Genomic DNA, 25,098 nt, shown 5'->3' with positions numbered 1-25,098 from the left:
CGGTACCATTTAAAAATAACAAACTTTTGATTGAAGTTAAAAAACTAACTATAATACACCACTCTCCTCTTACTACGTCCAGCTTTGTTGAGAGTTGCAAGAGAATGACTGGATATGGCAGTGAGGGGAGGAGCTATATAGCAGCTCTGCTGTGGGTGATCCTCTTGCAACTTCCTGTTGGGAAGGAGAATATCCCACACAAGTAATGGATGATCCGTGGACTGGATACACTTAACAAGAGAAATAAGGGTTTTGACGTGTCGGGTTTATTTTTAGGAGGCGGGTTAGACTTTTACTGGATATTTAACTTTTTTTTTTCATTTTCTTAGGCGCCTAAAGTCACTAGCGACTCCAGAAATGTATATTTATTCACATTTCTGGACATCGCTAGTTTATCCGACTTACGGCAGTTTATGAACTGCTGGCGGGGTTTATATGATTCTCCGATATGCAGGGTGAAATTACGGGCGACGCGGGTTTCAGCAGTTATGCTGAAACCTGCGCCGCATATGTAATCTCGCCCAAGCAAAGAACATGTTAACACTGGGTATTTATAAACTCAGGGCAAAATTTAGAAACTATTTAGCATGGGTGTTTTTTGGTGGTTGTAGATGTGTAATAGATTTTGGGGGTCAAAGTTAGAAAAAGTGTTTTTTTTCCATTTTTTCCTCAGATTTTATCATTTTGTTATTATAGTAAATTATATGATTACTTGTCCTAAAGCCCGTTCACACGGCCCATTTTTTGCAGTACAGCGGTCCCACCCCTTGCGCTCTCTCCCTCCCCCTCTCTTTTGCTCTCTCTCTCTCACCCTCTCTTTTGCTCTCTCTCTCCTCTCTTTTGAGCTCTCTCTCTCCCCCCTCTCTTTTGCTCTCTCTCTCCCCCTCTCTTTTGAGCTCTCTCTCTCCCCCTCTCTTTTGCACTCTCTCTCTTCCCCCTCTCTTTTGCTCTCTCTCTCCCCCTCGCTTTTGAGTTCTCTCTCTCCCCCTCTCTTTTGCACTCTCTCTCTTCCCCCTCTCTTTTGCGCTCTCTCTCCCCCTCTCTTTTGCGCTCTCTCTCTCCCCCTCTCTTTTGCGCTCTCTCTCCCCCTCTCTTTTGCGTTCTCTCTCTCCCCCATCTCTTTTGTGCCCTCTCTCTCCCCCATCTCTTTTGCGCTCTCTCCCCCCTCTCTCTCCCCTCCCTTTTGCGCTCTCTCTCCCCCCTCTCTTTTGCGCTCTCTCTCTCCCCCTCTATTTTGTGCTCTCTCTCTCCCCTCTCTTTTGCACTCTCTCTCCCCCCCTCTATTTTGCACTCTCTCCCCCCTCTCTTTTGCGCTCTCTCCCCCCTCTTTTGCGATCTCTCTCCCCCCTGTCTTTTGCTCTCTCTCTCCCCCTCTCTTTTGCGCTCTCTCTCTCCCCCATCTCTTTTGTGCCCTCTCTCTCCCCCATCTCTTTTGCGCTTTCTCTCCCCCTCTCTCTCCCCTCCCTTTTGCGCTCTCTCTCCCCCTCTCTTTTGCGCTCTCTCTCTCCCCCTCTATTTTGTGCTCTCTCTCTCCCCTCTCTTTTGCACTCTCTCTCCCCCTCTCTTTTGCACTCTCTCCCCCCTCTCTTTTGCGCTCTCTCCCCCTCTCTTTTGCGCTCTCTCTCTCCCCCCTCTCTTTTGCGCTCTCTCTCTTCCCCCTCTCTTTAGCACTCTCTCTCTCCCACTCTCTTTTGCGCTCTCTCTCTCCCCCCTCTTTAGCACTCTCTCTCTCCCCCTCTCTTTTGAGCTCTCTCTCCCCCCTCTCTTTTGCACTCTATCTCTTCCCCCTCTCTTTTGCGCTCTCTCTCCCCCCTCTCTTTAGCACTCTCTCCCCCTCTATTTTGCGCTCTCTCTCCCCCCTCTCTTTAGCACTCTCTCCCCCTCTCTTTTGAGCTCTCTCTCTCCCCCTCTCTTTTGCACTCTCTCTCTTCCCCCTATCTTTTGCGTTCTCTCTCTCCCCCATCTCTTTTGTGCCCTCTCTCTCCCCCATCTCTTTTGCGCTCTCTCCCCCTCTCTCTCCCCTCCCTTTTGCGCTCTCTCTCCCCCCTCTCTTTTGCGCTCTCTCTCTTCCCCTCTATTTTGTGCTCTCTCTCTCCCCTCTCTTTTGCACTCTCTCTCCCCCCTCTCTTTTGCACTCTCTCCCCCCTCTCTTTTGCGCTCTCTCCCCCCTCTTTTGCGCTCTCTCTCCCCCTCTCTTTTGCGCGCTCTCTCCCCCTCTCTTTTGCGCTCTCTCTCTCCCCATCTCTTCTGTGCCCTCTCTCTCCCCCATCTCTTTTGCGTTCTCTCCCCCTCTCTCCCCTCCCTTTTGCGCTCTCTCTCCCCCCTCTCTTTTGCGCTCTCTCTCTCCCCCTCAGTTTTGTGCTCTCTCCCCTCTCTTTTGCACTCTCTCTCCCCCCTCTCTTTTGCACTCTCTCCCCCCTCTCTTTTGCGCTCTCTCCCCCTCTCTTTTGCGCTCTCTCTCTCCCCCCTCTCTTTTGCGCTCTCTTTCTCCCCCCCTCTTTTGCGCTCTCTCCCTCCATCTCTTTTGCGCTCACTCTCCCCCCTCTCTTTTGCGCTCTCTCTGCCCTCTCTTTTGCGCTCTCTCCCCCTCTCTTTTGTGCTCTCTTTCTCCCCCTCTTTTGCGCTCTCTCCCCATCTATTTTGCGCTCTCTCTCCCCCCTCTCTTTTGCGCTCTCTCCGCCCTCTCTTTTGCGCTCTCTCCCCCCTCTCTTTTGTGCTCTCTCTCTCCCCCCTCTTTTGCTCTCTCTCTCCCCCTCTCTTTTGCGCTCTCTCTCCCCCTCTCTTTTGCGCTCTCTCCTCCCCTCTCTTTTGCGCTCTCTCTTTTGCTCTCTCTCTCCCCCCTCTCTCTCTCTCTCTCTCCCCCTCTCTCTCCCCCATCTCTCTCCCCATCTCTTCCCCCCCCCTCTCTCTCTCCCCTCCTCTCTCTCTCCCCCTCCTCTCTATCTCCCCCTCCGATCTCTCTCCCCTCCTATCTCTCTCCCCTACTCTCTCCCTCCCCTCTCTATCTCTCTCCCCTCTATCGCGCGACCGCGACCGGCCATGCCCCCTTCATGCCCGGCCACGCCCCCTTCACGTCCATTCACGCCAGTTCACGCCCCCTTCACGTCCGCCCCCGCTCACGCCCAGCCACGCCCACTTCTGCCGCAGATCAGACGACAGCTAGGGACTCAAAGGCCAGGTGTGTTTGTCCTTGTGCTGTCTCTACTGTGCATGACAACTTCGGACAAACACACTTGGCCTTTTATATTATAGGATGATGAAAACAATGGTATCTTTAGAAAGTCCATTTAATGGCAAGAAAAACAGTAAATAATATGTGTGGGTACAGTAAATGAATAAGAGGAAAATTACAGCTAAACACAAACACCACAGAAATGTAAAAACGGCCCTGGTCCTTAACGATAAGAAAATTGAAAAATAGCCTGGTCACTAAGGGGATAATCAAAATCCATCTTTACCGTTTCCCCCTTTCTCTCATCAATATTAACCCTATTATTAATTCTATTCTACATGTATTCTCCTTACAATGTACACACAATATTTGAACCCCTTCCTTCTCTATTTTATTTTCCTTACTGAGGTACACTAATCAATGTTTTTCAGAAGCAGTTCACCTATTGTCACTTGTTCAGTAATCACCCGTATTTTGCACCATACAAGCTACCAATATGAACTAATGGACTGTCTAGGTGAACCACAATCAGGAATATAAAAAGACAAGCTATTGCTAGACTGCTTAGCAAATTTGATAATTGATTGTTAGACTTAATAGCAAATTTGCAAATTTGATAATAAGCTAATTGATTGCTAGACTCATTCTACACTTTGTTACAGTTTTCATGTGTATTAAATAGATGTGTGCATTCAGATCTTTCGTTTTGATCCGAAAGCAGAAGAAGGCAGCAGATTTATTTTTGTGAAAGTTTAACACATTAAGATTTGTGCAAATCCAGATCTTAGTGTGTTGCACTTTTACAAGAATAAATCTGGCTCCAAAAAAGAGCTGAATGCCACAAGCGTCCACCATCTTCTGCATTCGGATCTTAACAAAGGAACTGAATGCACACATCTATTTAATTGTTAATCTTGTTATGAATATTTAACACAGATTGTATTGATCTTTATTGTGTCGCCATATGGTCATAGTTTGTATAATTTGCATAATTTACAAATAAAAAAAGGATTTAGAAGCTTTTTAGCAGAAAAGTATTTATTTTTGTCTACCATACAACTTTAAATTCTATTGCATTTACCATTGGCTTGGTAAACTATGCCACTTAATATCATAATAAAAATGCAATGAAACAGTGATATCTTCTTTCCATTGCATTCTAAAAACTGCAAGTACAGTAAAAGCATTGCGATTAATGTATTCATAATTGTTCCATTTGCTAATAGTTTATATTGCTTACATTTTTGCATAAGCTATTCTGTTATAATTACTGTTTCATAGTAGAAATTGAGAGCCTAACAACAGAAACAGAATGTTGGATTTTTGGTTGCAGACAACTCCATATCTAATAAAAAGTCAAAAGGATCAATCACAATCACGTAGAAAAGTTTAACAAATTAGTTATCTACAAAAATCCCTATAGACTTGATTGGTGTTTTTCTTTTGAAAATCATTAGATAACTAAGGATTGCGATCAACCCCAAAGTTTATAAACAGACTGAAAGTTTGTGTTTACCTTGATCACATTGTGGCCCAGTGAAGCCAGCTGTACAAATACAGCTTCCATCGCCAGTAATTCCATTGTTACAAACTCCATGTTTACAGTCACAAGCTGAAATCAATATAAAAAAAAATAATTAAAGGTTTGTTTTTTTATTATTTTTTATTGATTTTTTAAATAAACGTATAACAGAACAATTCAATACTGCTCATATATATTCAAAACTTTACGAATAGAAGAAAATTGAGAATCCACTTATTCCACCAAGTTCACGAAGACTTTATCATCCGTAATGTTAAAGGGACATGAAACCCACATTTTTTCTTCCATAATTCAGATAGCGAATACAATTTTAAACAACTTTCTAATTTACTTATATTATTTAATTTGCTTCCTTCTCATGTTATCCTTTGCTGAAAGGTTTATCTAGGCAATCTCAGGAGCAGCAGAGAACATAGGTTCTAGCTGTTGATTGGTGGTTGCATATATATATATATATATCGATTGTGATTGGCTCACCCATCTGTTCAGTTAGAAACCATAAGTGCATTGCTCCTCCTTCAATAAATGATACCAAGAGAATGAAACAAATTAGAAAATAGAAGTAAATTAGAAAGTTGTTTAAAATTGTATTCACTATCTGAATCATGAAATAAATTTTTGGAGTTTCATATCCCTTTAATGTTACATACAAAAGTTGTGACAAAGTAAATGGTCAGATCTAACATCAGAGCCACAGTGAGGAGCACATATAAGTGAAGAATACAATATGTTGCAATAAAATTCAAAATGTAGACACTGCTAGTTAGTGTCTAAAAAAAAAAAAAAAAAATCACCATAAAAGCAAATTTTATAATCTCTATTACTCTGAAAAATAAGTGATACTCAGTGAAAATTTATAAAAGTTTTTGAAGTTGTAAGTGCAACCAAGTCACTGAATTATAGTGAACGTTGATAATCTTCAATATTATGGAACACAGCAGTGTAGCAGCACTCTCTGGCAAACAATAACGATAGTAGATGGTCCTAGAAGACAAAGGAGAGGCGCTTCATGGTATAGTAACGTCTAATACCAGATGTACACAGATATACAGATGGCAACTCACAATTTGGAAGAGCACACTTGGTGCTATATATGGCAGGCCGAGACCAAAGAGTCGCTCGGTAGACTCCTCAACGGCACAGCTGGGCTGATATCCAGGAAGGAGAACCAAACAACCTGTCAGGCGCACCCTGACCTCTAGTACTAGCCCTTAGTACGAGTGCTCTAGCATGAGATGAGTAGCAGGTCACACTGTCACAGAAGGCTCAAGGGCTGCATGTACCTGGGCACAGAGGCCTCTCTCACCATCACGTCTTTCATTTGCCTATAACGCCGGAGGCGGGGCAATCCCTTACTGGTATTAGTTCACGGATGGTCAGCGGTTAATCTTCTGCTTTCCACCCGCATCCATCCAGTGTATAGTTTTGCTCCTTAGAGTGATAACCATTGTATTGTCGCTCACCAGTCCTCAATGTATGGTGCTAGTTGTGCATTTGTGACGTTTTTATTATTTTAAATAAATTTTATTTCCAAACATCTTCGTGTAGGATACTGTTTACCTACCAGTATAAAGTAGGTGTGCGCATTACCCTAAGCTTGGATTGGCTCCATCAAATGTGAGTAACCACTCGTTAAGAATTCATCAGTTACTTCAAGTGGGCTACAGAATTACGCTATGTTGTGTTTTTTCTTTTATTCCTTCGGAGAACGAAGTTGAAGACATCGACTGCAGAATACTCTATGAGGAGCGAATATATCCTTCCAACCAATTAATGAACTTTTAGTTCACATTTTTTCACATTTATTTCATGTCTTTTTTATTGTGATTTATTTGTACATTTATTATATACGGAAAGTGTGCCATAAGAGGATTGAAAAGAAAGAAGGGGGGAGAGAGGGAGGGACGGATCTACATGAATGATTTCACTGGTCAGCATATGTGTAGGCTATATAAATGACGTTTGTTAAAGGAATAGTCTAATCAAAATTCAACTTTCATGATTTAGATAGAGCAGGCAATTTTAAGCAACTTTCTAATTTGCCCCCTATTATCAATGTTTCTTTATTATCTTGGTATGTTTAATGGAATGGAAAGCTTAGGAGCCGGCCCATTTTTGGTTCAACACCTGGGTAGCGCATGCTGATTGGTGGCTACATTTAGACACCAATCAGAAAGTACTACCCAGGTGATGAACCAAAAATGGGCTGGCTCCTATCCTTACATTCCTGCTTTTCAAATAAAGATACCAAGAGAATGAAGGAAAATTGCTAATTGGAGTAAATTAGAAAGTTGCTTAAAATTGCATGCTCTATCTGAATCATGAGTTTAATTTTGACTAGACTAGACCTTTAACTAGTTAGGTTTTAAAAGAAGGTATGGTTGATCTGAGTGACAATTGCAGAATTGTAATCATACATACTGGTATTGTTATTTAAAATGTAACCGTATTCATTCAGAAGCTCCATCACATTGAAGACTGTAAGCCATAAAGGAAAACACTATAAATTATATGTGCTTCAAGAGTTCATTTTGACTGAGATTACAAGTTGTGCGCTAAACCTGGTGCACAAATAACGCTAAAAATGTAGCGGTCCCGCACTTACCATAGCCCTGCCATTACAAGTTACAAAAAAAAAACGTTCTTTTGTTGTGCGGTATGTTGCGTTAAGCTCCATATCGCACAAAAGCCAAGTCCTGACTTGATGTGCTTGTGCACGTATTCCCCCATAGACATCAATGGAGAAAAAGTGTTAGAAAAAAACTAACACCTGCGATTGCGGAATGGCGATCTTGTCTATGGAGACAAGAAAGTTTGCTATAAATCTAACACCCTAACATAAACCCCTAGTCTAAATACCCCTAATCCGCAGCCCCCGACATTGCCAACACTAATTAAACCTATTAACCCCAATCCGCTGCCCCCGACATCGCCAACACTACAATAAAACTATTAACCCCTAATCCACCGCCTACCCGCATCGCCAACACTACAATAAACTTATTAACCCCTAATCCACCGCCTACCCGCATCGCCAACACTACAATAAACCTATTAACCCCTAATCCGCCGCCCCCCGCATTGCTAACATCTAAATAACAAAATTTATGCTTACCTGATAAATTATTTTCTTTCCTGGCATGGAGAGTCCACGAATGGAAAGAGAAGATGACACAAGGGTATAGAGGTGCCTGAAGTTTAAAATAGACAAACGCCGTCTTAAAACTAAATTAAGGGTGGGTCGTGGACTCTCCATACCAGGAAAGAAAATAATTTTGTCAGGTAAGCATAAATGTTGTTTTCTTTCCAATGGCATGGAGAATCCACAAATCCATTCAATTACTAGTGGAAACCAATACCCAAGTTAGAGGACACAGATCGGAAGGGGGGAAAAACAAGACAGGCGTACCTAAAAAAAGGCACCACCGCTCCCATAACTTAATAAGTAAAAAAGTATGCAATGAGGACCAAAAGACCGCCTCACAGGTCTGTTCCACAAAAACTTCATATTTAAAGGCCTAAGAAGGAGATACAGCCCTAGAGGAATGAGCCACAACTCTTTCAGAAGGCTGTTGTCCAGCCGACTCGTAAGCCAACCAAATAACACTTCACAACCAAAAGAAAAAATTGAAGAAAAGGCCTTCTGACTCTTCAGATTACCAGAAAATACGACAAAAAGACCAATAGATTGTCTATAATCTCTAGGTGCCTGCAGATAAACTGCAGAGCACACACAACAGCCGTTCCTTATGAAAGGAAGAATTAAGACATAACAAAGTTACGAAAATTTCATGAGTGATATTGCGGTCCGAAACCACTTTAGGAAAAGATTTTAACCTGGCACGAAGGACCACCCTATCCGCATAAAAAAAAGGAAGGGGGGTCACACTGCAGAGCCAAAGCTCAGAGACTCTACGAGCAAGAGAAATAGGGAAAAGAAACAAAATCTTTCAATACAATAACTAAACATCAACAGAGTGCATAGGCTCAAATGGAGCCTGCTGCAGAAGCCTAAGAACAAGTTTGAGACTCCATGGAGTAACAACAGACTAAAACACAGCCCTGATTCTAACCAAGGCCTGAATAAAGGATAGAACATCCGGTAAGTCAGCCAGACGCGAGAGAAAAAACTGTAAGGGCAGAGATCTGGCCCTTCAGAGTAGTGACTGACATGCCTGTCTCCAGGCCTGAATCGTGGATCAATCACCTAGTCTGAAAAATCTAGTCCAGACAAGACTAGACGTGCAATCTCCAAGCAGTCAGCTACTGAGAATCTAGGTTAGGATGAAGAAAAGGACCCTGAAATAGAAAGTCCTTTGGCAGAGCAATTCCCACAGGGAAAAGGGTGACATCTGCACCAGATCCACAAAAAGAATTCTGCAAACTCAAGCTGGAGCAATTACGAAGCCCACTTCTGTGGGACACAGGTATCCCTCAAGGAAGGAGGGTAAGTGGAGGAAATAGGAAAATGGAACCAAAGTCCCATGGAACCACCAGAACGTTGACCAGAGCTGCTAGCGGATCCCTTAATTATGATCCGTAAATTGGATGTTTAGCGTTTAGACAAGAACGCCATCAGATCCAACTCCTGAGCTCCCCATCTGAGAGTAAACAATGAGAATACTTCCGGATGAAGGGGCCACTCTCCTGGATGAAGGTCTATCTGCTCAGATAATCCGCTTCCCAAATGTCCACTTCTGGGATGTGGAAGGCAGAAAATAGACCATAGTGAGACTTCGCCCACTGAAGAACGCAAGTTCCTCTTTCATGGCAAAGGAACTTATTGTTCTTCCCTGGCAGTCGATATATGCCACCGAAGAAAAGTTGTCAAATTGAAATCTGACAAACCGAACCAAACTCAATTAGGCAAAGCTCTTCAGTGCAATGAAGATTACTGACAACTCTAGGAAATTCAATAGGAGAGAAGACTTCTCCCCGAGTCTAAAATCCCAAGCTTAGGTGAACTCAGACTGCACCCCAGCCCGAAAGGCTGGCGTCTGAAGACACAATCTCCCAAGAAGGTCTCAGGGAGCATGTGCCATGGGACATATGGTCCTGAGAGAGCCACCAGGACAGGGAAGCTCTTGTCTGGATGTTAAAGACTATTCTCTGAGAGAGGTCCAAATGGTTTTCATGCCAAAATCTGAGCATGCATACAGTAACTGTAGAGGTCTCAGATGAAATTGAGTCAAAGGAATAATGTCCCTGGAAACTACCATTAGACCAATGACTTCCCTACGCAGAACCACTGATGGACTGAAGGGATTTTGAAGAGAAGGGTGTACCGCTCCTGGAGGAACAGCATTACTAGGTCAAAGTGTGGACTGGACAGAGCAAGCTCTCCTTACATCTCCTTGTTCAAAATATCCATTTAATATATGGTCCCCAGAGAGGGGACAAATCTGATATTAAACTGATAAGAACAGATACTACACTTGATCCTAGCCAATAGGCAGAGAAATATAAACTTGCTGAACACACTAGGTGTCAACTCTAGGGGGTGTAGTGATATAATACTTACAAATATTATATAACAAAGCCTGATGAAACAGACAGCTTTTTGAGAAATGCGTAGTATCCTGTATTTCTAAATATATTTTTATATGTCAGAGTCACTTGGAGGATATCTGATTTCTATATACCATTAAATTGTGGATTTTATAACCTTTTACTGAGAGTCTGTGCCTATTTGATCCACCGAGGACACTGGGGACAGCGGTACCAACGCTGTTAAAGTGAGTTTGGACACTGTGAGATCCCAGTCTGCTCCACTAAGTACAATTGGGTGCTGCTCCACTTGTGAGTATTCATTTGGCATGTACATCATCCTTGTATCACCTGCATTATCACACTAGAAGGCGCCTTTGTTTTGTGATTCCTTCAAAGAAAAATAGGCAGCGAAAGACAGGCAGCAAGAAGTTTGGATATGCTGACCTCTGTCAAGAACTATTTATGGAGATCAAGCCTATGATCGTTCTCCAAAAAACATACCCTAGTATAAGGCACCAAGGAACTCTTATTCAGATTCATATTCCACTCGTGAGAGTGGAGAAAAAACAAGAGAATTCGTAAGGGAATTTGCTAAATGAAAAGATGGCGCCTAAAACAAAATATCATCCAGGTAAGGAGCCACCACAATTCCTTGAGATCTGGCCCCAGCCACAGGAGACCCTAGAAACTTCTAAAGATTTCAGGGGTTGAGATTAGACCGTAGGGAAAGACTACAAACAGAAAATGTCTGTCTAGAAAAGCAAATCCTAATTATTCCTTGTGGAAGAATACAAAGAAAGCGCCCCTTAGTTCGAAGAAAGATATGAACTGACCCTCTTTAAATAAAGGAAGAACAATCAAAGTTTCCAAGTTGAAGGACCGAACTTTGAAAAATCTGATATGGTACGTCATGGAAAGGACAAAAAAGGATTGGTGAAAAAAGTCCTGCACAGTCAGAGGAGATTCTCTTGATTAATTGAGAAAAACTCTCCCTTCATTAAATCTCTGATGGAGGACAAAACAAGAAAATCCATCCTGCATCTTGTACCATACAAGATAAAATGGAGAACAAACAAACACAGATCACAGATGATCATTAGAGAGATTGATACAGGAAGTTAAGTCCTATCTGGACAACTGATCACTACCTCCCTGAGTATGGAAATTCATTAAAAGAAAATCTACTCCCTATGAGGGACATAACATACTATATATACAAATATAAATAGGAATTGAACCAGGACTAGTTGGAAATCTCCTCACCATGAGGGGATTTAAAAATTGTCTTCATACTTCTTAACCTGTGCAAAACAGGCTTAAAAAAATTAATAAGTATAAATGAGCAATACAACTCCATGACATTAACTTCTTACCAAGAATATAGTCCTAAAATCAGTAGGATAACTAGGATTTCACTTGTCACAGTCCTCGCTGAGAAAACTGTACCTGACTACAACAATATATAGAGTCAAAAACAAATTAATCCTAGAGTTCTATCAGTCCAGGGAGTCATGGCCCCATCTGGACTTAAAATCTATTGACACATGTTGTGTCTCAGTGACTAACCACTGAGACACAAGAGGACTGTACAAAAAAGTACAAAAAACCATAGAGAAAAATACACTTCCACCGTCAAGCCGGCATTAGAGAATTAACTCTGTTTGAGGACAGGCTGTCAGACAACGAAAATATTAGTGACCAATTATCCCTAATAAATAAAAATATATCGCCTACATTTAGAGTTCTGCGTTAGCCATCCAAACCAGCGTTAGGGGGTCCTAACGCTGGTTTTTACCGCCCGCTGGTATTTAGAGTCAGTCAGGAAAGGGTCTAACGCTCACTTTCCAGCCACGACTTCTCCATACCGCAGATCCCCTTACGTAAATTGCGTATCCTATCTTTTTAATGGGATCTTTCTAACGCCGGTATTTAGAGTCTTGGCTGAAGTGAGCGTTAGAAATCTAACGACAAGACTCCAGCCGCAGAAAAAAGCCAGGAGTTAAGAGCTTTCTGGGTTAACGCCGGTTCATAAAGCTCTTAACTACTGTGCTTTAAAGTACACTAACACCCATAAACTACCTATGTACCCCTAAACCGAGGCCCCCCCACATCGCCCCACTCTATTAAATTTTTTTAACCCCTAATCTGCCGACCGCACACCGCCGCAACCTACATTATCCCTATGTACCCCTAATCTGCTGCCCCTAACATCGCCGACCCCTACATAATATTTATTACCCCCTAAGCTGCCCCCCCCCAACGTCGCCGCTACCTACCTACAATTATTAACCCCTAATCTGCCGACCGGACCTCACCGCTACTCTAATAAATGTATTAACCCCTAAAGCTAAGTCTAACCCTAACCCTAACACCCCCCTAAGTTAAATATAATTTAAATCTAACGAAATAAAATAAATCTTATTAAATAAATTATTCCTATTTAAATATAAATACTTACCTGTAAAATAAACCCTAATATAGCTACAATATAAATAATAATTATATTGTAGCTATTTTAGGATTAATATTTATTTTACAGGCAACTTTGTATTCATTTTAACCAGGTACAATAGCTATTAAATAGTTAATAACTATTTAATAGTTACTTAGTTAAAATAATTACAAAATTACCTGTAAAATAAATCCTAACCTAAGTTACAATTAAACCTAACACTACACTATCAATAAATTAATTAAATAAACTACCTACAATTATCTACAATTAAATCAACTAAACTAAATTACAAAAAAAAACAACACTAAATTACAAAAAATAAAAAAAGATTACAAGAATTTTAAACTAATTACACCTACTCTAAGCCCCCTAAAAAAATAACAAAGCCCCCAAAATAAAAAAATGCTCTTCCCTATTCTAAAATAAAAATTTAACAGCTCTTTTACCTTACCAGCCCTTAAAAGGGCCTTTTGCGGGGCATGCCCCAAAGAAAACAGCTCTTTTGCATTTAAATAAACATACAATACCCCCCCAACATTACGACCCACCACCCACATACCCCTAATCTAACCCAAACCCCCCTTAAAAAACCTAACACTAAGCCCCTGAAGATCTTCCTTGTCTTCACCACGCCGGGTATCACCGATCCGTCCAGAAGAGGGTCCGAAGTCTTCCTCCTATCCGGCAAGAAGAGGTCCAGAAGAGGCTCCGAAGTCTTCATCCTATCCGGCAAGAACAGGAGATCCGGACCGTCAAACATCTTCATCCAAGCGACATCTTCTATCTTCTTCCATCCGGCGCGGAGCGGGACCATCTTGAAGCAGCCGACGCGGATCCATCCTCTTCTTCCGGCGACTCCCGACGAATGAAGGTTCCTTTAAGGGACGTCATCCAAGATGGCGTCCCTCGAATTCCGATTGGCTGATAGGATTCTATCAGCCAATCGGAATTAAGGTAGGAAATTGGATCAGCCAATCCGATTGAACTTGAATCTGATTGGCTGATTCAATCAGCCAATCAGATTTTTCCTACCTTAATTCCGATTGGCTGATAGAATCCTATCAGCCAATCGGAATTCGAGGGACGCCATCTTGGATGACGTCCCTTAAAGGAACCTTCATTCATCGGGAGTCGCCGGAAGAAGAGGATGGATCCGCGTCGGCTGCTTCAAGATGGTCCCGCTCCGCGCCAGCTGGAAGAAGATAGAAGATGCCGCTTGGATGAAGATGTTTGACGGTCCGGATCTCCTCTTCTTGCCGGATAGGATGAAGACTTCGGAGCCTCTTCTGGACCTCTTCTTGCCGGATAGGAGGAAGACTTCAGACCCTCTTCTGGACGGATCGGTGATACCCGGCGTGGTTAAGACAAGGTAGGAAGATCTTCAGGGGCTTAGTGTTAGATTTTTTAAGGGGGGTTTGGGTTAGATTAGGGGTATGTGGGTGGTGGGTTGTAATGTTGGGGGGGGGCTATTGTATGTTTATTTAAATGCAAAAGAGCAGAATTCTTTGGGGCATGCCCCGCAAAAGGCCCTTTTAAGGGCTGGTAAGGTAAAAGAGCTGTAAAATATTTATTTTAGAATAGGGTAGGGCATTTTTTTATTTTGGGGGGCTTTGTTATTTTTTTAGGGGGCTTAGAGTAGGTGTAATTAGTTTAAAATTCTTGTAATCTTTTTTTATTTTTTGTAATTTAGTGTTTGTTTTTTGTAATTTAGTGTTTGTTTGTTTGTTTTTGTAATTTAGTTTAGTTGATTTAATTGTAGATAATTGTAGATAGTTTATTTAATTAATTTATTGATAGTGTAGTGTTAGGTTTAATTGTAACTTAGGTTAGGATTTATTTTACAGGTAATTTTGTAATTATTTTAACTAGGTAGCTATTAAATAGTTCTTACCTATTTAATAGCTATTGTACCTAGTTAAAATAAATACAAAGTTGCCTGTAAAATAAATATTAATCCTAAAATAGCTACAATATAATTATTATTTATATTGTAGCTATATTAGGGTTTATTTTACAGGTAAGTATTTAGCTTTAAAAAGGATTCATTTATTTAATAAGAATTATTTTATTTCGTTAGAATAAAATTATATTTAACTTAGGGGGGTGTTAGGGTTAGAGTTAGACTTAGCTTTAGGGGTTAATACATTTATTAGAGTAGCGGTGAGGTCCGGTCGGCAGATTAGGGGTTAATAACTGTAGGTAGGTGGCGGCGACGTTGGGGGCGGCAGATTAGGGGTTAATAAATATAATATAGGGGTCAGCGGTGTTAGGGGCAGCAGATTAGGGGTACATAGGGATAACGTAGGTTGCGGCGGTGTACGGAGCGGCAGATTAGGGGTTAAAAATAATATGCAGGGGTCAGTGATAGCGGGGGCGGCAGATTAAGGGTTAATAAGTGTAAGGCTAGGGGTGTTTAGACTCGGGGTACATGTTAGGGTGTTAGGTGCAGACTTAGGAAGTGTTTCCCCATAGGAAACAATGGGGCTGCGTTAGGAGCTGAACGCTGCTTTTTTGCAGGTGTTAGGTTTTTTTTCAGCTCAAACTGCCCCATTGTTTCCTATGGGGGAATCGTGCACGAGCACATTTTTAAACTGGCCGCATCCGTAAGCACTGCTGGTATTGAGCGTTGCAATGGCGGTAAATATGCCTGTACGCTCCCTTTTTGGAGCCTAACGCAGCCCTTCAGAGAACTCTCAATACCAGCGTTGTTTAAAAGGTGCGGGGGGAAAAAAGCATGCGTAGCTAACGCACCCCTTTGGCCGCAGAACTCTAAATCTAGGCGTTAATGTTACAAACATTAGGAGACTATTCATCAGTACGAAAAAAAGATAATAAAAATTGAGTCCATATGCAAATAAATATAAGTACTAAAAATCTCCTTGCTATGAGAGAGATTATATATGGTTCCCTTATAAAATAAATATATATATATGTCCTTTATATATTTACCTAAGGATGCTGCAGCATTATAATTTTGATTTTACAAAATACAAATAGAATTGGCTGCAATAAGAAATAAACTCCTCATTATGAAGGAGATAGATTAGGCATCCATATTAAAACAAGCATATGCAGTAATATTAAACTGCCACAAGATGGCAGCAAACAGCAGAGAACCACGCAAAAGGACAGGAGAAAATGCCCTGCTAACTGAATACAAGCAACTCAGTACCTCTCCATAACTATGTGCACATTAAATAAAAAGTATTATGGTGCAATGCAACAAAGAGCACAAAAAAACACAGACTAAAGTGCGTACCACCGCCACGGAAATAAAATAAAATGGCACCAAAGAAAACATAGCTGAATTACAAACAACCTTGTCCCAACAAAGTACAAAGTAAGGCACTGCGCTATTGGTGCGTATAACTATTGCCACTAAATACAGACGAGTATGCTATATCAGTAAGGTGACCGGCAATCAAATAATGCCGGTCCTACTACGTTAGACCGAGAGATCAGGGGAGTGAACTGTAAGAGCAAATAGTCTCTCCAGATCCCGTTCTGTCTAAACAGCATCAAAACAGCATAAATCGGACAAAGGTAATCTGAATCTTAACTTACCGAATTGAGTACCGGCCCCACAACATGTGGTAATGGCGCAGAACAGTGAGCACATGGAAGCGGTCTTCACCATATTTCTATCAGATCTGTGACTGGTCTTACAATAAACGCTATACTGCAAAATATGGTGTATAGCGGTTCCTGTTAAGGAGAGACAGGGTAGCCCCGCCGCTTGCATGAGAGTAGGGATTTTCAGCCCATTTCTTTCTTCTAGGCTGCATAAAATAAAATGATATCCCTAGTAGAGGATATAACTAATTTTTTCAGACCCTTCTATGAGGCAATGAGGTGTCAACTGGACACCTAACATGTCCCCTCCCTGAAGTTGCTAAGAGAAAGTAACTTTAAGTAAAGAAGGGACTCCCAGCCGAAGTACCCTGGGTCTGCTGCCAAAATAATCCCCACAGTAAAGGGATATTATACTCAGAACTCCACAAAGGGGATTAACCCCCTGAAGCACTATATCCTTCTAACCTAGAAGGAATAAAAGCACTTACCTTAGGAGCTTCAGCTGCAGGGCAGGACCAGCTACTTAGGTATGACAGACTCATCCGATCTCTGACAGGGACCTGTAGAAACAAGAAAAACAGGGTAACCAACCCTGGTTTTCTATATAGGTGTAGCATAGATGTTGGAAGTTAAGCAAGGACTACCTCGCCATCTTCCAACTGCTAAAAGCCACCATTACTCTTACTAAAGAGATTGACATGGACACAGCATAGCCACAATCCTTGCTTGCAAAGAAAAGTACCCATTAAAGGATTAAATAGTTGATCTTCTTCAGACACATCTTCACACACAACCTACGATGTACAAAGCAAAGAATGACTGGGAGTTATGGGAAGTGGGAGTGATACTTAACAGCTCTGCTGGGGTGTTCTTTGCTTCCCCCTGGTGGCCAGGAGTTGAGTTCCCACTAGTACCGGTAATTGAATGGATTCGTGGACTCTCCATTGCATTGGAAAGAAAAACCTATTAAGCTCCAAACTGCTTACCCCCCCCCCCCCCGCAACGCAAATGCTAAACTAAACCTATTAACCCCTAAACCGCCAAACACCCACCTTGCAAATACTCAACTAAACCTATTAACCCCTAAACCGCAAAAAACCCACATCGCGACAAACTAAATTAAACTATTAACCCCTAAACCTAACACCCACATAACTTTAAATTAAAGTTACAATATAAATACCATAAAATAAATAAAAACTTACCTGTGAAATAAATAAAACCTAAGCTTAAAATATAAATAAACCTAACATTACAATTTAAAAAAGAAAAATATACCAAAAATAATAAACCTAAATTACAAGATTAAAAAAAAACTAACACTACGGAAAAAAAAAATAAAAAAAAAATAACATTACAAAAAATAATTACGAAAAATAAAAAAAATAAAAAAAATCTAAGATAAAAAAAAAACAATAGACAAAATCAAAAAAATTAAACCTAATCTAATACCCCTATAAAAACAAAAAAGCCGCCCCAAAATAAAAACACAAAACACAATTTGTATGGGCATTACCCTTAAAAGGGCAATCAGCCCATTTAAAAAAAACTAACACTCACCCCGAAATAGGTACTCAACATTCCTGAAGTCTTGCGGTGAAGGTCTTCTTCCAGGCGGCTCCATCTTCATCCAGCGCAGGGTCATCTTCTTTCTTTATCCCGGTGGCACGGAGCAAAGGCGGTGCGAAGCAGCAACAGTGGCCACGCAGACATCCAGCGTGAAGGATCCTCTTCATGCGCTCGTCTGCCACACACTGAAGATTGACAGTCTTATATTTGGGTACCTTGCATTCCTATTAGCTGATATTCAAATCAGCCAATAGGATGAGAGCGGAGGGGTTAATAGGTTTATTTAGGGAGTTGTGATGTGGAGGAGTCGGCGGTTTAGGGGTTAAAAGGTTTATTTAGTGTTAGCCAGGGCCGGCCTTTGGGCAAGGCTGCCAGGTGACCGCCTAGGGCCCCGCGGTCGGGGGGGCCCCGGAAAGTATTAAAAAAATATTTATTTTTTTTAAATTTTAATATTTTTTTTTTAAATATATTTTTTCGCGCCTTTCTTTTGCGCAATACATTTTTTTTGAGGGAGGGGGTCCACGGCCCACGAGACGCACACTGTGGCACGCCAGGTGACAGCAGCATCTGAATGATTGGAGGATATAACTTTTATTCTCTAATCATTCGCTGCTGCCACTGAGGAGGCGGAGCAAAGCACTGGAGGGCGGAGGCGGAGCATAGCTGCCTGCTGCTGTCACGCTCACGAGGGACTTCAGTCAGTGTGCAGCAGAGTGAGCAGTTCGCCTCGCAGACCGCTCGTAGCCACTAGCCAGGTGAGGAGCCCTGCTTGGCCCAGGCCCGTACGTCAAGGTTATTTTGTTATATAGCAATAGCACATGCACCAGCCCCTAATCATGACTGTTTATAGAGACTTTAGAAATAAACCAATAGCACCAGTGATGCGCTGTAGCTTAAGGAGAATGAGGGACAAAGTATTTTACAATTACTTATGGAATCTGAAATAAAAATGAAAGTCCGGCTACAGCACAATTTGTTCAAAGCAATATTTGGAGAACTTCACTGCATTATTATATCAGAAGTAACGTTTCTGATAGTCCTGCAACAAAACTTGAATAGGTGGCTTTGTTTGTCCAAAGCAATGTTTTGTGAACTGGCCCAGACAGTCAGACACACACAGTGAGTGTGACTAGTGCCACATTTTAATTATTCAAAGGCACTCTGGCAGGTGGGCTGGGCCCTGGGCATAATTTTATTGCATAGGGCTGGGGTTTAATTTTATTGCAGGGGGACTGGGCTTCATTTTATTGCAGGGGGGCTTCATTTTATTTCTGGGGCAATTGAAGGGGGGCTGGGGCATAATTTTATTGCAGGGGGGGATACATTTTATTGTTGGGGGGCTGGGGAAATCAGGGGAGATGGGACATAATTTTATTGCTGGGGCATCATTTTTGTGCTGGGGCATCATTTTTTTCCAAGGGGGCCTGGGGCATATTTTTTATTGCAGGGGGCATCATTTTATTGCAGGGGGGGGCTTCATTTTATGGCAGTGGGGGGACTGGGGGCACTATTTTATTTCAATGGGGCTGGGGCATCATTTTATTGCTGGGAGCTTCATTTTATTGCTGGGTGCATCATTTATTGCAGGGGTGCTGGGGGCATCATATTTTTGTTGGGGGCATCATTTTATTTCAGGGGCTGGGGGCATCATTTTTATTGCAGGGGAGCTGAAACATCATTTTATTGCTGGGGGCATCATTTTATTGCAGGTGGACTGGGCATTATTTTATTTCTAGGGGTATCATTTATTGCAGTGGGGATGGGGCATCATTTTATTGCAGGGGGACTGGGCATTATTTTATTGCAGGGGGGTTTCATTTTATTGCAGGGGGCTTCATTTTATTACTGGGGGCATCATTGCAGTGGGGCTGGGGTAATAATTTATTGCAGGGGGGCTAGGGACATCATTTTATTGCAGGGGCATCATCTTATTACAGGGGAGCTGGGCACAATTTTATTGCAGGGGGGCTTCATTGTATTGCTATGGGCATCATTTTATTGCAGTGGAGCTGGGGGCATCAATTTATTGCAGGGGGGCTTGGGGCAACATATTTTTGTTGGGGGCATCATTTTATTGCAGGGGCTGGGGGCATCATTTTATTGCAGGGGAGCTGGGGCATCATTTTATTGCAGTGGGGCTGTGGCATAATTTTATTTCTGGGGCTTCATTTTATTGCTGGGGCCTGGGGGCATCATTTATTTTATTGTGTCTGGGCTGTGTGTGTGATGTGTGGGCTGTGTATTGTGTGTATACACCTGTGTATGTGTCTGAGTGTGTGGATGTATGTGTATATAAGTATCTCTGTGTGTATTATATCTGTGTGTTTGTGTCTTACAGTGCATTGCCCCATTTCTTTTAAGTATTTTTTGCGCTGTCAATCTGCCTAGGGACCTGCACTTGCTGAGGCGGCCCTGGCATCTCTGTAATGTTCTTGTTATCATAAGAAAACATATAAAAATAAGGTCCAGTTCAACTCAACTGTTCCTAATTGTCAGCATAATTCTTCATTATATACATAAACAGCTGTTCCAATAGTACAAATGGTATATTGCAATATATAATATTGCAATATATACAATGTTATAGTGCTCCACATTAGTGGATTTATATGGGGGTTTTTTAATATATATATAAAATGTTGTGCATTACCTTAAATTATTTTTCTTCTATTTTTTTTTTAATTTTAAAAGCTGGGGGGCGAAGATTGGGCGGGTTGGGGGCGGATATTGGGTGCGGTTGGGGGTGGGGATTGGGCGGGGCGGGGATAAAGGGGGGCCCCATTTTGTCATCCTGCCTTGGGCCCCGCAATGGCTAGGGCCGGCCCTGGTGTTAGCGATGCAAGGGGGGCAGCAGATTAGGGGTTAATACTTTAATTTAGTGTTGGTGATGTGGGTGGGCAGCGGATTAGGGGTTAATACTTTAATTTAGTGTTGGTGACGTGGATGGGCAGCAGATTAGGGGTTTATAGGTTTATTAAAGTATTTGCTATGCAGGGGTTAATAGGTAGTTTATGGGTGTTGGTGTACTTTGTAACATTTTTGTTATGAGTTTTGTGAAACATTTTTGTTTTGCAAAATCCATAACCACTGGCCTTTGATTGCGGAATGGATAGTTACGGTATAAGCTATAACGCTAATGAAATAGCTGTACCGCACAACCTGTAATACAGGTGAGCTGAATATTCCACACTCAAAATCCAGAGTACGGAATGGATCGTTGCGGTATAGGCTAAAACGCTAGTGGTATAGCCGTACCACCGTGAATTGTAATACGGGTGAGCTGACTATTCCGCTCGCAAAGGCCAATTTTTAAGCGGTATAGCGTTATCGCACAACTTGTAATCTAGGTCTTTGTTAGGTAACTCAGATCTCCTGGTTCTCAAGATGCTGCTTTTGCTAATATAACCCACACACAGCTAATTTATTGCGGCTTTTTGGACAGTGTAAACTAACTCTGACCAAAATACTGTACTCAAACCCCTACCTGTTTAGGTAAGTTTGAGGATAGTTCACAAATATTGAATTAAAAAAAAAAACAGTTCTCTTCTTTGTAAAATGTAGCTGAATTCTGTACTCATTGACACTTATTAAAGGAAAATAAAAGGCAAAAACATAATTTATGCTTACCTGATAAATGTATTTCTCTTGTGATGTATCCAGTCCACGGATCATCCATTACTTGTGGGATATTCTCCTTCCCAACAGGAAGTTGCAAGAGGATCACCCACAGCAGAGCTGCTATATAGCTCCTCCCCTAACTGCCATATCCAGTCTTTTGACCAAAACAAGCCGAGAAAGGAGAAACCATAGGGTGCAGTGGTGACTGTAGTTTAAATTAAAATTTAGACCTGCCTAAAAAGGACAGGGTGGGCCGTGGACTGGATACACCACAAGAGAAATAAATTTATCAGGTAAGCATAAATAATGTTTTCTCTTGTAAGGTGTATCCAGTCCACGGATCATCCATTACTTGTGGGATACCAATACCAAAGCTAAAGTACACGGATGAAGGGAGGGACAAGGCAGGCTTAAATGGAAGGAACCACTGCCTGAAGAACCTTTCTCCCAAAAATAGCCTCCGAAGAAGCAAAAGTATCAAATTTGTAAAATTTTGAAAAGGTATGAAGCGAAGACCAAGTCGCCGCCTTGCAAATCTGTTCAACAGAAGCCTCATTTTTAAAGGCCCAGGTGGAAGCCACAGCTCTAGTAGAATGAGCTGTAATCCTTTCAGGGGGCTGCTGTCCAGCAGTCTCATAGGCTAAGCGTATTACGCTCCAAAGCCAAAAAGAAAGAGAGGTTGCCGAAGCTTTTTGACCTCTTCTCTGTCCAGAGTAAACAACAAACAGTGTAGATGTTTGGCGAAAATCTTTAGTAGCTTGTAAGTAAAACTTCAAAGCACGGACCACGTCCAGATTATGTAAAAGACGTTCCTTCTTTGAAGAAGGATTAGGACACAATGATGGAACAACAATCTCTTGATTGATATTCTTGTTAGAAACTACCTTAGGTAAAAACCCAGGTTTTGTACGCAGAACTACTTTATCTGAATAGAAAATCAGATAAGGAGAATCACATTGTAAGGCAGATAACTCAGAGACTCTCCGAGCCGAGGAAATAGCCATCAAAAACAGAACTTTCCAAGACAAAAGTTTAATATCAATGGAATGAAGGGGTTCAAACGGAATCCCTTGAAGAACTTTAAGAACCAAGTTTAAGCTCCATGGGGGAGCAACAGGTTTAAACACAGGCTTGATTCTAACCAAAGCCTGACAAAAAGCTTGAACGTCTGGAACTTCAGCCAGACGCTTGTGCAAAAGAATACACAGAGCAGAAATCTGTCCCTTTAAAGAACTAGCTGATAATCCTTTTTCCAAACCCTCTTGGAGAAAGGACAATATCCTAGGAATCCTAACCTTACTCCATGAGTAATTCTTGGATTTACACCAATAAATGTATTTACGCCATATCTTATGGTATATTTTCCTGGTGACAGGCTTTCGTGCCTGTATTAGAGTATCAATGACTGACTCAGAGAAGCCACGCTTTGATAAAATCAAGCGTTCAATCTCCATGCAGTCAGTCTCAGAGAGATTAGATTCGGATGATTGAAAGGACCTTGTAGTAGAAGGTCTTGTCTCAGAGGCAGGGTCCATGGTGGAAAGGATGACATGTCCACTAGGTCTGCATACCAGGTCCTGCGTGGCCACGCAGGCGCTATCAAGATCACCGATGCTCTCTCCTGTTTGATTTTGGCAATCAGTCGAGGGAGCAGAGGAAATGGTGGAAACACATAAGCCAGGTTGAAGAACCAAGGCGCTGCTAGAGCATCTATCAGTGTCGCTTCTGGGTCCCTGGACCTGGATCCGTAACAAGGAAGTTTGGCGTTCTGGCGAGACGCCATGAGATCCAGTTCTGGTTTGCCCCAACGATGAACCAATTGAGCAAACACCTCCGGATGGAGTTCCCACTCCCCCAGATGAAAAATCTGACGACTTAGAAAATCCGCCTCCAAGTTCTCTACACCTGGGATATGGATTGCTGATAGGTGGCAAGAGTGAGTCTCTGCCCAGCGAATTATCTTTGAGACTTCCAGCATCGCTAGGGAACTCCTGGTTCCCCCTTGATGGTTGATGTAAGCCACAGTCGTGATGTTGTCCGACTGAAATCTGATGAACCTCAGGGTTGCTAACTTAGGCCAAGCTAGAAGAGCATTAAATATTGCTCTTAACTCCAGAATATTTATTGGGAGGAGTTTCTCCTCCTGAGTCCACGATCCCTGAGCCTTCAGGGAATTCCAGACTGCACCCCAACCTAGAAGGCTGGCATCTGTTGTTACAATTGTCCAATCTGGCCTGCGAAAGGTCATACCTTTGGACAGATGGACCCGAGATAGCCACCAGAGAAGAGAATCTCTGGTCTCTTGATCCAGATTTAGCAGAGGGGACAAATCTGTGTAATCCCCATTCCACTGACTGAGCATGCATAGTTGCAGCGGTCTGAGATGTAGGCGCGCAAATGGCACTATGTCAATCGCCGCTACCATTAAGCCGATTACTTCCATACACTGAGCCACCGAAGGGCGCGGAATAGAATGAAGAACACGACAAGATTTTAGAAGCTTTGATAACCTGGACTCTGTCAGGTATCCTCGCGGTCTTAGAACCGCCAGAAGCGATCCCAGAACCTTTGTAAAGATTCTTGGAGCTGTAGCAAACCCGAAGGGAAGAGCCACAAATTGGTAATGCCTGTCCAGAAAGGCAAACCTTAGGAACCGATGATGATCTTTGTGAATCGGTATGTGAAGGTAAGCATCCTTCAAATCCACTGTGGTCATGTATTGACCCTCCTGGATCATAGGTAGGATGGTCCGAATAGTTTCCATTTTGAACGATGGAACTCTGAGGAATTTGTTTAAGATCTTTAGATCCAAAATGGGTCTGAAGGTTCCCTCTTTTTTGGGAACCATAAACAGATTTGAATAAAAACCCTGTCCCTGTTCCGTCTGTGGAACTGGACAGATCACTCCCATAATTAGGAGGTCTTGCACACAGCGTAAGAATGCTTCTTTCTTTATCTGGTTTACAGATAATCTCAAAAGGTGAAATCTCCCTTGAGGGGGGGAAGCTTTGAAGTCCAGAAGATATCCCTGAGATATGATCTCCAACGCCCAGGGATCTTGAACATCTTGAACATCTCTTACCCACGCATGGGCGAAGAGAGAAAGTCTGCCCCCTACTAGATCCGTTACCGGATAGGGGGCCGTTCCTTCATGCTGTCTTAGAGCAGCAGGCTTTCTGGTCTGCTTGCCCTTGTTCCAGGACTGGTTAGGTTTCCAGCCCGGCTTGAGCAAAAGTTCCCTCTTGACTTGAAGCAGAGGAAGTTGATGCTGCACCTGCCTTGAAGTTTCGAAAGGCACGAAAATTAGACTGTTTGGCCTTTGATTTGGCCCTGTCCTGAGGAAGGGCATGACCCTTACCTCCAGTAATGTCAGCAATAATTTCCTTCAAACCAGGCCCGAATAGGGTCTGCCCCTTGAAGGGAATGTTAAGTTATTTAGACTTTGAAGTCATGTCAGCTGACCAAGATTTAAGCCATAGCGCCCTACGCGCCTGGATGGCGAATCCAGAATTCTTAGCCGTTAGTTTAGTCAAATGAACAATGGCATCAGAAACAAAAGAATTAGCTAGCTTAAGTGTTCTAAGCTTGTCAAGTATTTCAGTCACTGGAGTAGCTGTCTGAAAGGCCTCTTCCAGAGACTCAAACCAGAACGTTGCAGCAGCAGTGACAGGCGTAAAT

At 42.3% G+C, this 25,098-nt stretch overlaps 1 protein-coding gene and 1 non-coding gene across 2 annotated transcripts in view; both read right to left on the bottom strand.

Moving 5' to 3' along the window:
- Positions 1–25,098, bottom strand: part of STAB1 (stabilin 1) — a 1,127,460-nt gene that overhangs the window by 900,814 nt on the left and 201,548 nt on the right. Inside the window, exon 6 of the mRNA XM_053721023.1 lies at positions 4,689–4,784. Coding sequence (XP_053576998.1) covers positions 4,689–4,784 — 96 coding nt within the window. The remainder of the gene's footprint in view (positions 1–4,688; positions 4,785–25,098) is intronic.
- On the bottom strand, positions 9,990–10,177 carry LOC128636816 (U2 spliceosomal RNA). The gene has a single exon (XR_008398738.1). It is a non-coding gene; the product is annotated as a U2 spliceosomal RNA (small nuclear RNA).

The sequence above is a fragment of the Bombina bombina genome, chromosome 7 (genome assembly GCF_027579735.1).
Source record: "Bombina bombina isolate aBomBom1 chromosome 7, aBomBom1.pri, whole genome shotgun sequence".
NCBI classification, from domain to species: Eukaryota; Metazoa; Chordata; class Amphibia; order Anura; family Bombinatoridae; genus Bombina; species Bombina bombina.
This window is presented reverse-complemented; position numbering and strand designations above follow the sequence as displayed.